The 13,688-nt window shown below is 43.8% G+C and overlaps 1 protein-coding gene across 3 annotated transcripts in view; it reads left to right on the top strand.

Annotated features, from left to right (window-relative positions):
• LOC107219547 (G1/S-specific cyclin-D2) overlaps positions 1-13,688 on the top strand; it is a 121,728-nt gene that overhangs the window by 103,509 nt on the left and 4,531 nt on the right. For all 3 annotated transcript variants that reach the window (XM_046742730.1, XM_046742729.1, XM_015657799.2), the window contains 2 exons: positions 1,307-1,522; positions 10,180-10,345. In XM_046742730.1, coding sequence (XP_046598686.1) covers positions 1,307-1,522; positions 10,180-10,345 — 382 coding nt within the window. The remainder of the gene's footprint in view (positions 1-1,306; positions 1,523-10,179; positions 10,346-13,688) is intronic.

The raw sequence follows: 13,688 nt of genomic DNA, 5'->3' as shown, positions 1-13,688 counted from the left end.
GAGCCAGCCGTGTGTAATAATTTTAGGGAGCAATTAGGAAGTGCCGAGCGGCGGCATGTGGCCTACGTATTTTCACAACTACGACTCGACGCATGCCTCCGCAGCGAGAAACACGCACATGCCGAGGCCTCGGCTAAATTAGTCAAGTTCGGTATCCGTGTGTGCGCGTGTGCGATACATGTATTCACACGCGTGTTCGGGGGAACCTGCGGGTCGCGGCACCGTCAAAAAACAGCGTCAGCTGCTGCCGCTGCCGGAAAGCAGCCACCTGCCGAACGGGGGTTGAATGACTGACTGACTGACTCTGACTCTGACTCTGACTCTGACTCTCTGACTTACCGTATACCTACTTCCTTTCTTCTCTTCGTCCGCGTGCTGTTGCTGCTGTTGCTGATTGCGCAATCTGATTTTTAAACCCGATTCCGTCCCCCCCTCGATCTGATTCTCGTCTATTTTCACGATAACATGCGCCGTGTATGTTTATTGTGTACGCTTATCCGCTGTACGTGCATTCCTCATGGAGCGTAAGTTTATACCGGTAAAATAGAAAAAGAAAAAAAAAAAAAAAAGCGCTGGAATTTCTCTATACCTTTCGCACTCTCTCTCTCTCTCTCTCTTTTCACTATCTTTTACGACGATGATGATAATTTTTGTTTTCCTTTCTACCGATTCGTCATTCTTCTCGAGTGTATTTTATGAACGCATTGTATCGGATTTCGATCGATATGTTTGACAACGATCTGCGATGATCGTGATATTTTTAATGTTGTACCTAATGGAAACTAAAATTCACAACAACAATGTGTACGATAATTATAAAAAGCTTTTTTCATCGTTCTTGAGAATATAATTGTAACGCAATTGTCACTCGGTGCGTAGGAAAAATTCTCTTCGTTTCATTATCGAGAGCTGCGATTATTAACGATTGTTCTAACAATCGAAACGTGGGAGAATTTAAGGGCGTAAACGCAGCGCGGTCGCGGGATCTTACGCCAAAATCTTGCCGAACTTCTATTTTTAGTTTCCAGCCAACTACTACGCGACTTGGATTTTAAAGAGAAACCCTCGTTTGCCTTGAGAAAAGTGATGCACGTTTCGTTTCATCCTCTTTTTTCGCCGCTTCTCGACCTCGCCCATGAATTGCCTGAATGTTCGATATAATTCTCATTGTGTCAGTACAGTGTATTCATATAGGTATTACATGCATTGTATATATATATATATCTCACGCGCACGTAATAATCAAAGAAAAGAAACTGACAAAGTTGGTAAATTATCACTGACAGTTTGCCCCCGAAAACTGCAGGTATGCGAGGAGCAAAAGTGTCAGGAGGAGGTATTCCCACTGTCGATGAACTACGTCGACAGATTTCTGTCGATCTGCCCGATCAGGAAATCCCAGCTACAGCTCCTGGGCACCGCGTGTCTTCTGCTATCCTCGAAGCTGAGAGAACCCCGGCCTCTGTCGGCCGAAGTCCTCGTATTCTACACCGACAATTCCGTCAGCTTCGACGACCTCTGGGTGAGTGCATCACGCAATATCAATTTTTTATTTCTACCTTTTCTACTCTTGCCTAACCGTCCGTAGACAGTATCTCTGTCCTACGCGTACCACGTTTACGTGCACGATGTACGATGCTTTTCGATTACAGTCACAGGCGTTTAAACAACGCGTAACTCGACTGGTTCTTACGTTTTGGCAACGTAGTGCAAGTTACGGAAGTTAGCGAGTAGCTCGTAGCACGTAAAACGGTGCACGTAAACGTAGCGACTGTTGTATCGCTGATGAAATATTTGGTTCGACGCTTCTTCGTTTCTGTTAAATAACTATACGGGCTGCAGGGTGTGTATATACATAGGTATAATATATGTAACGTGCGACGAGTTGGGTGCCATGGGAACGTAAATAAATCCAGCGATAACGTCGGCAGTTAATCAAGTTATACGCGGAATCGCCTTCTCTCTCTCTCTCTCTCTCTCTCTGTCTTTCTCTCTCTATCCATCTCTCTCCCTTCGTTCGTGGGAAATTTGCCTCTGCGCAGTTGATCGTCTCTATCGCTAATCTCGCTTTTATTATTTGTACTGTTTTGTAGTTATACCCGTGAGCACGAATTTAGTCGTCGATCGTCTCACTCTTCTTCCCGATTAATTTCCGTCATTTCGCTCGACGACGTTACGTTAAGCATACATCTGCACTCGATTATGTATACTCGCTGCGTGTGTATATGTAAGTATAAGATCGAGGAAACCACGCTCCGCGACTTTTGAATTTCTCGTCTTCGTTGGCGAGTGCGCGATAGGTATATACGTCTACTCTTCGTGGGTTTCCTATCGCGGAAAACTTGTGGGTTTTTAAATATAGAATCACCGCGGAAAGTGGGATTCGGGTAATATATAGAGAGAGAGAGAGCGAAGATCTGTGATGAAAAGGAGAGATGAAACGAGAGAGGCTGCAAACGCTGCGTAGTCTTCGTTCCATTTTCATTTAACTCGAATATTCCGTTTCTTCGTTCCTATAATTTATAAACGAATAGTCGATATAGCGTACATAGTAGATGTTACATAAGCGATAACGATTATATCGTACCAACGCGCTTACTCCTATTACTCTTACTCTTCATTCATTCATTCGCTGTTGTTACTGGTATACTTTTATTATCGTTATCATCATCATTGTTGTTTTTATTATTAATAATATTGTTGTTATTATTACGATTATTCGCGAAACGAATGTCCGAATGTAACGAACGAGACGCGATTCGCGTGAAACCCGTCGCGTATTGAATTCGACGAATAAACGCATAATGCTACACATACGTCCTGTGCTTATGCGCACGCGTGTTGTACGTACATTATTATTTACCACATCGGCGTACCATGTAACGTAACATCTGCGAGAAGACGAAAGAGAGAAGAATTATAACAAGGGGCCGTATATATATATATATATATATATATATATATATATATATATATATTATGTATGGCAGAGCGAAAAAACCCGGGAGTAGTTGTACATACTCGTACATACATGCATACATACATACATACATACATACATTATTTTACCCTGCCCGTCTTTCCTTGGCGGACGGGTATTTTAACGGATTTATGTAAATATTCTTTGAAATAGAAATGAGAGGTTTAAAATATTGTTGACTCATTTGCAGCCTCTCGCTGGCTCTCTCTCTCTCTCTCTCTCTCTCTCATGCTTACCCCAACCTCTGCATCTTCGCATCTCCGTTGCAGATTACGGAATGTATATTATACATACCTATGCGACATTGGAGGGGGCTGAGGGGGGCGACGCAATATATATTTATTACAAAAGAAATTTACAGTGTAGTTTTCCTGCAATGAATTGATGAAAATTCTTTTCATACGGGCGCACTATCGCAGTTCAATTCACGTTTGACGATTCGACGAGTATACGCGTACAATTTAAAAATACATACATCTTGTTGTATGTCCCGATCGATTATTATTGTTGTCGCTGTTGTTGTTGCTGTACATAGGTATGTACATTGCGCGTAACTCGATTCGGTCATGTGTGGTATTGTTCTGTCTCCCTCTCTCTCTCTCACACACAGACACGCGTACACACGCGCAAGTGAACGTCTATGTGTAACGTAAACTATGTACAGTATGAATAATAGAAGTAACTTACAGACGTAAGTGTAAGTAAACCCCGAACGTTAGCCGGTCGTAACGTGCCGCAAACAACAAGCGATAGCTCCGGCAAACCTGACAGATAACTTGATATTATACGTATTCTATGTGTGTACCGGCATACATGTACATTATACGTGTACGTGTCTTAACATATAAATATATGTACACGCGCGCTTATAATGGTATTATTTAAAATCTATGTGGTGATACTATATATATTATTATTCATATGTACGTGTTTTATATATGTTACATATAGGTATGCTATATTGAAGACTGCTGCTGCAGAGATCAGACAACGAACGAGCGCTCGATTCCATATTGTCTATTTTTTTTTTCCTCGCGTTTTTTCATTATTTTTTTTTTTATTGAATTATTTTATTTTATTTTTTTATTCTCTCAACTCACATTCCGATTCTTCGAATCGCGACGATTCTACTGTGCGTATGTCCAATCTCCGTTAACTCCATATTTATGTCATTGAAATCGTACGTGTGGTGTTGTCGCTTCATTCACAGAACCGAACGTAGATAATTTGTACGCCACGTAGAGTATATCTGTGTGTATTTTCCGATAAGCGTACAGAAACGTTGATATAATATTATTATTGTTTTTGTTGGTGTTTTTGTTGTTGTTATTATTATCATCATAATAATCATCATCATCATCATCATCATCATCATTATTATCATATACCAGTACCATAAACATGGTCCTGATATTGAGGAAAATCTGCGAAAAGTTGTTTGAGAAGTCGAAAAATTAAATCTCGTGATTAAAATCGACTCTCGATATAAGTAATTTAGTACAACGTATACCGTATCGCATAACTGTAGCAGATATAATATTCATTTGAATGAAGTCAATCCGTGTATTATCTTCACGTATAGTAGGTCAACGAGGGCGACGATTGATAAAATTTGGTCAAGTCGCGGTGTAACTTTTTTTCCACGCACTGATTATACCGTACGTATAATCATCTCGCACGCGGCAGCGTTGATAATTTATTATTCAATCAGTGCTTAACACAATTTTTGGCCAAATTATAAATTTTCCGCGCAATATTCTCTCTCTCCGTATCCGTATCTCGGCGTGAAAGATTTCAAATCTCGTCGTAAGTATTCCGAATATTGTATACGACGTGTTGAAAGAAAAGAGGAAAAACATGTACAACCGTCAAAGGCTCTCGTCGAATCGAATTTCCCCGATCGAAGTTCACTCGCTCAGGCAGAGGATTTTCGCGTCGCGTTCTTTCCCGAAGGATCGGCATAGCGTTATTAGAAATCCTTGGCTCCGGCAGTCCAGGAGATGACGGTCCTCGTGCCGTTCCGGATCACGCGTCGCGATGCGAGAATCTGTGGGGAGAAGGAGGAGAGGAGAGGAGAGGCGAAGTACAGGGGACGTAGGGAGAGGCAGGTGGACGCCAGGTGGTCGTCCTGGAGCAGGGTGCACCCGGCGGCAGCTGCCCTCGAATCGACGCCGTCCGATCATCGTCGAGGAAGACGGAAAGAATAAAGGAACGACGGCAAGGGGCTTTTATTTTTATACTCGTACACGTGGATAAACAATTTTTGTTTCCGAATGCCGCCGAGACTCATTCGCGAGGTGAAGGAACCGGAAGGGTGTCTTGCGCACATTAGGGATATAATAGGTATACAGGGTGCCCACTTTCTTGGGGAAATTTAAATTTTTTTTTTTTATCTTGTCCAGAAAACAAATTGGCTTAAACTGACCTTTTTTGTACAACAATGTTTTTATTCAATTTCATTCGAATTTTAACCGAATATAGTGGGGGAATTTTTTTCCCAAATATTTGCGGCCACCCTATACGTAGAATCGCATACGACGTACCTATGAACAGTCGAAAAACTCGATGGATATCAAGAGCGGCTACGGAATCTCGTCGAGGTAATCACGAGTCGAAAATTCTCTTTGTTTCCTTCTGCCAGCTAATTATTTCTGCCCCTTTTTGTTGCGCGCGTCAATGAGCACGTGGACGATGTCCGGGAGCTATTTGCGTATGTTGCGCGTATACGTTCCTACACAACGTGCGCACGCTTGTAACAGGGACTGAAACGTGTATAAAGGTATACCTACTAATTTGTAAACTGTTGCTTTTCACGCTCGTACACGCCCACCTGCCGCAAGACACGGCTGCGGTATACTTATGGCTACTCTTACCACTGCGCTCAACATTATACCTACCTGTATAACTGCGAGCTGCAGAAACAATACGCGGCAATCGTCTCAGTGGCACCCTCTTGTATACCTGTGCACCCTGAAGAAACGTACCGAAGGTGCTTTGCGCAACTCCGCATACTCTGTGATGTTATACCCGCAGTCTCGTAGTTTTAAGTATCTTACCCAAGTAGGTACGTACCTGTGCCTGTAACCATTTTATACCTACCAACTACCGGCTTGTTCCTGCAGTTATTGACGCCACTGTTGCAACAACTTGGCGTCTTGTGGTACATGTTATTGTTAGTCCTTTTTGTAACTTACAATTAGTCGGCTTTTGGACGTAGGTTATTAATTAATTCTTGCATGTAACGTGTTGTATAATACGAAATTTAAGCGATGTTTATCATGCACCTGTAATTCAGGTGGTTGTGATAAGCGGAGTCTATGTATAGGATTGGCAGCTTATCGAGATCAATCGTTTGTATGTTAATCGACTCGGTATCAAAACTGGGAAAAATTCATTTCTAGGTCTCGGAAGTATAGAAAATCGTTGAGCGCCTTTACAGCACAGGTATGCGGTACGATCGTAATCATGTGTGAAAATCGTCGCAGTCAAAGGGTCGGAAATTAATTGGCGAATATATGTGACACGAAATTGCGTTAATTAGCCAACTGGTGAAAACGTAATAGCCGGAAACAGCTGTGATGTGGCTAATAATACGTATACCCTGTCCAAACCAGTGTATAAATTGAAATCGAAATCTATGGAAATGATCAGAAATTCACTCACTTCCTGGATTTTATCGTCGTACTTATAGAGTGAATATTGGGTGTGTAGGGACACACTATACATGCACGCGTTACAGTCTCGTTTAACAGGATGTGATTAACGATAAATTCAAAAATCAACGGCTTGTGGACGCGCCGACTTGCCTTGACACGTGTACACGTATAATTTTTGAAAGAGAAGCAAAATAATGAATAAATATATAAGAGAAAAAGAAAAAAATTGGGAGAGATTACGAAATTTACACGATATCGCGGGAAGTTGAATGAAATAACCGGCGACATTTTATTACGGATATAATAGCCGATAGTTTCGATATCCCTGTGAAAAAGACGACGACTGGAGCTCATTGTCAGTTGTGTGTAACTTCTCACCGGTACGATGAATGAGAGATCTCTGCAGCTCGTCAAATCATGACGTAAGGTGTACGATTCCCGCGTGCGTGCGTGCGTGCGTAAGCGTGTATAACACATAATGACATAATATGCATGCACACGCGCGCGCATAGCGTCTACACGTGTATTTTACATACACGTGCCATACTATACGTGCAGCCGACACATCGCACGCTTACAACCTTGCAAAATAATTTAGGTACTCGCACACCGGCGTTATACATGTATAATACATTACGTCAAATAACTAGTACGATGTATATGTATACGTGTAGTAGGTATATCCAGTGCTTAAACTACCAGGGAGACTAATTTTTGCCGAGGCATTAGAAATAGTTTGGCCATGAGAGCATCGGAATCGCGTTCGTGCCGCTGCGGCGAGGCGAAGAAAATGAAGAGGAAGAGGAAGAGGGAACGGGTGAGGGAGAGGGAGAGGGAGAGGGAGAGAGAGAGAGAGAGGGTCTCGGCCAGTGACCGAGCCGAGGCCGCGATCTCCTCTTCTCTCTAGTCTAGAGTCTAGGCGCGCGTATGCGTCTATATATATATATATATATATATATATCTATATATCTATATATATCTATAAACGCTAACGCGACTCGTTTCCTCTTATAACCGTGCGCAAGGTGGGGTATTTTCTATAATGCCTTGTAATCGGGGAGAACGTCTCGTCGTTAGTGAGTTTTCGCAAATTGATAGGGACCCCCCCCAATTATAGGCACGTTTATTCAAAGTCCGAGTGCTAGGCGTTATTCTATGTAATATGTAATACCACGAGTTGATTGAATTCAATTGGATTGAACGTAATGTAAGAATTCGTGTGATTCGAACGTTATAAAAAAATAAAAAATAAAAAAAAAAAAACATGGAAAACTGGGAACACCGGGGAAAAAAATGATCCTTAAAGTTCTAACGTCGATCAGCGAAAAAGAGCCCAACGCGTGATGTTAAAGAGAGGTGATGTGAAATGGGACGAGAAAAATAATGACCGAGGGAATGAGACTGAATTCAGTGGGGAGGGGGGGGGGGGGGGGGGGGATGACTATTTTCGAATTTTATAACAGTGAGTCTGAAGTGGTAAAGTTCTCAGAATATGAATATGTTTTGCCGTATTATGATCACCGCGTTTCAGACATTCCTAAAATTGCAAAATAACGATATTTCATAACCGTGAATCATTGCAACAACCTTACTTAACTAACTTCGGATTCATCCGAGGACCGAGGGAGGCGGATATTCGGTTCGAACGAAATCTCCACCCACCTATCGATGTCTATACCCGATAAAACAGTTGTTCGCAATGTCGGGCTTTGCCTCGTTTCTTCTCGGAAGGTGTTATGGTTGGGTAGGAGTTTTGCGGTTTTGGCTAATGCCATTTTTGTTTCGGATCCCTCTCTCTTACTTTTTCTCTTCTTCCGAATCCTCGTACCTACCTACCCGAGCAACTGCACGCGTACAAACGCCGCTTTTACAAGTATCTTTTCTCCCGGCTCGGGATTTCGGGAGCGGCGGAAGAAAGAAAGGAAGGAAGAAAGAAAGAAGGAAGGAAAGAAACTCAACTACGGACCGGCCGATGCAGGGAGAAGAGCTTGCGTGCGTGCTGCTTGCCTGACCGCCTGCCTTTCCTGCGAATGGAATGCGCGCCGCGCGCGGTTCGGTCATTCTGGTTTTTGTTGCCAGTTATGCGCTGACCGGGGTTGTATTTTATTTTTGACCGGAATGGTAAACACCTTGCTCCTCAGAGGCGCCGCCCTTCCCCAGGGTTTCCCTCTCTCTTTTCTACCCCCTCGACGCACGGCTTGAACCATGCCGCCGTCACTTACCGCCTCTATCGATTTCTCTTCGTCCGTTGCGGGCCCAGATAAATCAGGCCCCTCCATCCCTTCCTTTCTTCCTCTCACCCCGGTTTCTTGGAAGTAACCCAGGTAGAAGATATACCCACGTATTATACGTATAGAGTTGGATCCCTCCTGCCGCTCTTTCCCATTGAATACGCCTGCCAGCTTCCTCCGGATCCCAACCCTCGATTTTACTCCTCAAATATACGGGGTGTTGGCAAAGTTTGACAATATATTTACTTGCGATTATTCATTTTACATGTTATCACACATTCGACGAGACTTTGTTACACGCGTGTGTATAAATATAGATAACTGCCGGATAAACCCTCAAGATAATTTTTAACCCCTCGTGTATAAACAATAAGCTTAGAATTTTCGTGCAGTTGGAAAAAAAAAAAAAAACTCATTTCGATCTTGCAATTCAAGTACAATGTAATAATCGTTACGATGTATACCATAATCGGCACCAGTTTTTATTTTTCCGTTCCTTTGTTTCGTCGCCGACGTTTCCTCACAGGTGACGCGTTGCAGGGCAGCGCTTGCAGGTGAGCCACAGCAGCGGACAGTTGGTGTTGAAATCTCTGATAATTGACGAGCGGTCGCCTGTGACTCGGTCACTGCAGGACCTACCTGGTCTCCAATTTACGTATCGCTACGCGCACCGCGTGCTTCTGCACCTCTGACCGTAGCAGCTTGCGAGCTTCTCTCACGCATTGCGTGGCGGCTGTTCGCCCGGCCAGCCGGCTAGCTCTCTGAACCTGAGGGCACATACCTTGCACCTGCCCGTCTCGCGTAACCCGTATGCCTTTCGAAGGTACGCACAACGTTGCGCCTCCGTGTATATCCGTTTCCCCCTTTGTAGTTGCGCGAGGCCGCAGCCCTGTGAATAAAGAAGGAAAAGTGACGGGGATATCGTATGGAGAGAAAGAGATGTACGGATGCAACGCGTGAGAAATTTCTTTTACTCAAATTTGAATTACATATCGGCGCCTAAAGCGCTTTGCAATGAAATCAATCGAAATTTATTCATATATATATTCTTGTTGCAAACGACGTAGTCGTAGGGAAAATGTTTAACGTTTTTTCAATGTAACGAATCAAGTCACTCGCTATTTATGTATGCTGGTACAGAGTTGTCTTATGCAAGTTTCGCTGCGGACTGTATATTGTGTAAGGTGTTCTTCTTTTTTTAACGCGTTTCTTCTTCTTCTTTTAAATTTTAATGTTTGACCGACGAATGAAACTCATACCTGTACCTACCACATTACTGACGTATACCCTGCATTTTACGAATGTGTTACAGCGGTGGGAACAGCTGGTTGTGTCGAAGCTTAAGTGGGAGTTGTCAGCGGTGACGCCGGGCGACTTCCTTCTACACATCCTCAGCCGTTTACCGGTTGATCCACCAGCCTGGGACTCCCGGATGATTCGGAGACACGCGCAGACCTTCATTGCCCTCAGCGCGAGAGGTGAGATATCGAATTTCTGTCCATCTTACCCGAAAGTAACGGAGGAACCGCCCGGAAAGATTTAGCGAGAGTAAAATATATACGTAAATATCGCCAATTCTGTATAATACATCGCAGACGAGTCTCTGCGTTTGATCGCTAATTATTCCGCAGCTACGCTGCTAAGCATCTGCGATATCGTAATACGGTATAAACTCGATTGCGAAAAAGGTTGTATTCCACTGCAATACAAACAGCGAAAGATGCAGACGCGCCGGAGACCTTTAATGGTTTAAAGATTGCTGTTGCTGCACGCGTTTAAATGCCCTGACGGCAGCCTGCGGCCCCTCCCTTCGCCCTTCCTTCATCCTCTGCCTCCTCTTCCTCCTCTTCCTTCGTCTCTCGGTCGGTCGGTCGTTATATCGCGACTCGGTGGCAAAAAAATTCAGCAAAGATACTCCTCTCCTCTTGACCAGAGCTCGTTTCGCTCGCACGCCGGCTGGACCGGATCGCTTCCCACGGGCCAAACTAGGCAGTAGCGGGCAACCCCTCCTGTTGAGCTTGCTTACACATACCTTATACCCACGACCAACTAAAGCTTAAACGCGACAAGGGCACGTGCGAAGACCAGATCTCTCTCGGGTATGCGACTTACGCAGTAGCGTAATAGCGAAAGATTATACAGTCTGGCAGAGTATACATTTTCTTTCGGATCTCGGCCAGCTATTCCCTCTAACGAGCTTCAATTACAGTATTAACTCGTTTCTCGCGTACGAAGTCGCAGGCAATCCTCCGGCGTGAAATTTGATTAAAATTAGTTCAACTAGCAACGGTAGATGACATTTTTCTGAATAGATTTCGATGAAAGTGTCCGTACAATTCGTTGGACAACCCAAGGAAACTGAATGGGCGCAATTTTTCCGATCAATTTGGTCAATGTCTTTACGACGCTTAATCGCAAGCAACATTTAGCTACGCCCCTGTACCCAACTTGTCCGATTGCATTATACCTATAGGTACACGCGAGGCGGTATTGCTGGCATTGTAATATCACAGCGACCGAGTTTTAGACCCAATGCGCGGGTCGCTTCGATGGCTCGCGGTAGATGCGATCGGTAGGTATAAGGTATAACACGTACGTACGTACGTATGTATGTGCCCCGGATTAACAACCTGAATAAGAAATAATATGTGCATTTGTAATTGGAACCCCAGGGACGCTCGATCCGATTTTATCGGCGAACGCTTATTGTTGGATTTCCTTACACCGAAGCCCCCATGTCGCTTTCGTTCTCGTAGGATGTATTTCTTCAATTTGACTCGGATGTTTAACCATCTTCATTGATAGCTAAAGCTGATTTTTTTCGACCACTTTTCGTTACCTCAAACATGCCCTTGGGTTAAGTTGGGCTATCGCTACGTTTCGAAACGTTTCTTCGATAATTTTACTAGAAACATTAAGTCGGCAAGATTTCGAAATAGCAAATAAGTAAAAGAGATTTATTTTTATTGTCTGGACTAAATACTTTGGGAACGAAGTCAGTTTGATAAGATTGCAGCACCGTATAAACCTCTCATCGTTTTATAAATAGTAACTAACTTTTATTCGTATTTCGTTTTTATCTTTCAATTTAAATTCAGTACCGCGCCATTTCCCGCAAACTGTTTGTCATTGGCTCGGGGTTGATGGCTCTGTATTCGTATATTTGCTGTATCGAACGTATTGTAATGGTATTGATAGACCGGCAGAAACAACTTTATTTGATTGAAATAATGCGACGCTAGAAAATTAATTCATACTCGATCCAATGATAATTCAGTCGACTTATTCCTGGTACAGGTAATTAATTGAATAGGGCACCGAAAAACGTTTTCTTTTTTGTTCATAATTTTATTCCTCTGTTACTCCCATTACCGCAACTATGTCGATAATTTTAACGCACGCCGTTCACTAAAAATTACCGAGGCATTTTCTCCGTGTCAATTTACGTATTACACATTTGTTTTGTTACATTTCATTGTTATACGTATATACAACGTGCACACCGATATTTTATACATATCGTCGCTAGCCTTGAGAGCGTTCGTCCACGCGCACCGCAGCGTCGACTGGTTTCAAGCCTCCCCCCCCCCCCCCCCCCTAACCTCCACATCGTACATTCGAAATACAGTTTGCATACGTTGCGGGATATTTTTTCAACGTTTAAGCAACAATATTTAGGAAACCGGCGTATTGCGAACCTGCACAGACGTAATCGTCAAGCTTGCGTCGACTGTCATTGAGTATACCGTATACGGAGTGAATTCTAGCAACTGCACGGTCCGTCGTTTGCTTAAAATTTAATGCGCACGCGCTACAATCCGAAGACGGCTGTTTTCCAGGGTGACCAACCGTCGTAAGTATAACCTCAAAAATTTTGCCAATCGTGCTCGTACTCAGTGCAGTAATAATTTTTGAGGTTTGATACAGGGCGGCGAAATGACGGTTTCAGGTCATCCTGGCGAACAGCCGCTCTCGGATTGTACGTCGGACGGATCACCAGCAGTCGTTGGGAATTCACTTCGTGTACAAACGTACACAGGGTTATTCGTTTAACGATCCTTACGAAAAGCTCCGGGGCACGGTTACAGCGTCTCGCTTCGCGTTTCGGTTTCCGTTTTTCGCTTTCCGTTCGCGTCTCGAAGCTCGAGCATGTACGTACCTAACGTAGCACACTATCGCGAATCGATCTTCTCGCGTCGTAGTAGGTCTGCGGCTGAGATTGCGTATCCGGAATGCGGGAGGTGAATTAACCGGCTATACGGTAGGTGGTAGGTGGTAGGTATTATACCTCGTATACCGCTGATTGCGAGGAGCCGGCAACCTTCCTCCGTTCTGCACACGTATTACAGTTTGCACACATACATTCACGGGCACAGAGTCTCCGCTTGTGATTCGCGCTCTCTGCGTTCGCCACCTTGTAAATACCTACAGCAGAATTGAGAAGGTGCGCGCCTCGTGCACCCGCGCCGATTTGTCACGCACGGACTTGCGGCGAACGTGAGAGCGAATACGATGCCATTGCCTTCTTCTTCGCTCTCCCGTCTCGTTCGTAGTCGATCGTATAAACTCTGGCTGCTTAAACTGTTATGAGAAAATAATAAGGGAGTGTAATTACGGATGTGGATCGACTTGCGTATTACACGCATGTCCGTGCAATTTTGTGTATAGAGAAACGATTCAATTTCAACGCTCATGCAAATATGTTCCTCCGTTTCCCCGGTTGTTGCTGAGATGAATAGATGTGAGAGCGGATCGATGCGCCCGACAAAGTAAAGAAAGAAAAGAAAGAAAGAAAGAAAGAAAGAAAGAAAGAAAGAAAGA

The sequence above is a fragment of the Neodiprion lecontei genome, chromosome 6 (genome assembly GCF_021901455.1).
Source record: "Neodiprion lecontei isolate iyNeoLeco1 chromosome 6, iyNeoLeco1.1, whole genome shotgun sequence".
NCBI lineage: Eukaryota > Metazoa > Arthropoda > Insecta > Hymenoptera > Diprionidae > Neodiprion > Neodiprion lecontei.
The sequence above is the reverse complement of the archived record's forward strand: the minus strand, read 5'-3'. Positions and strand labels throughout refer to the sequence as shown.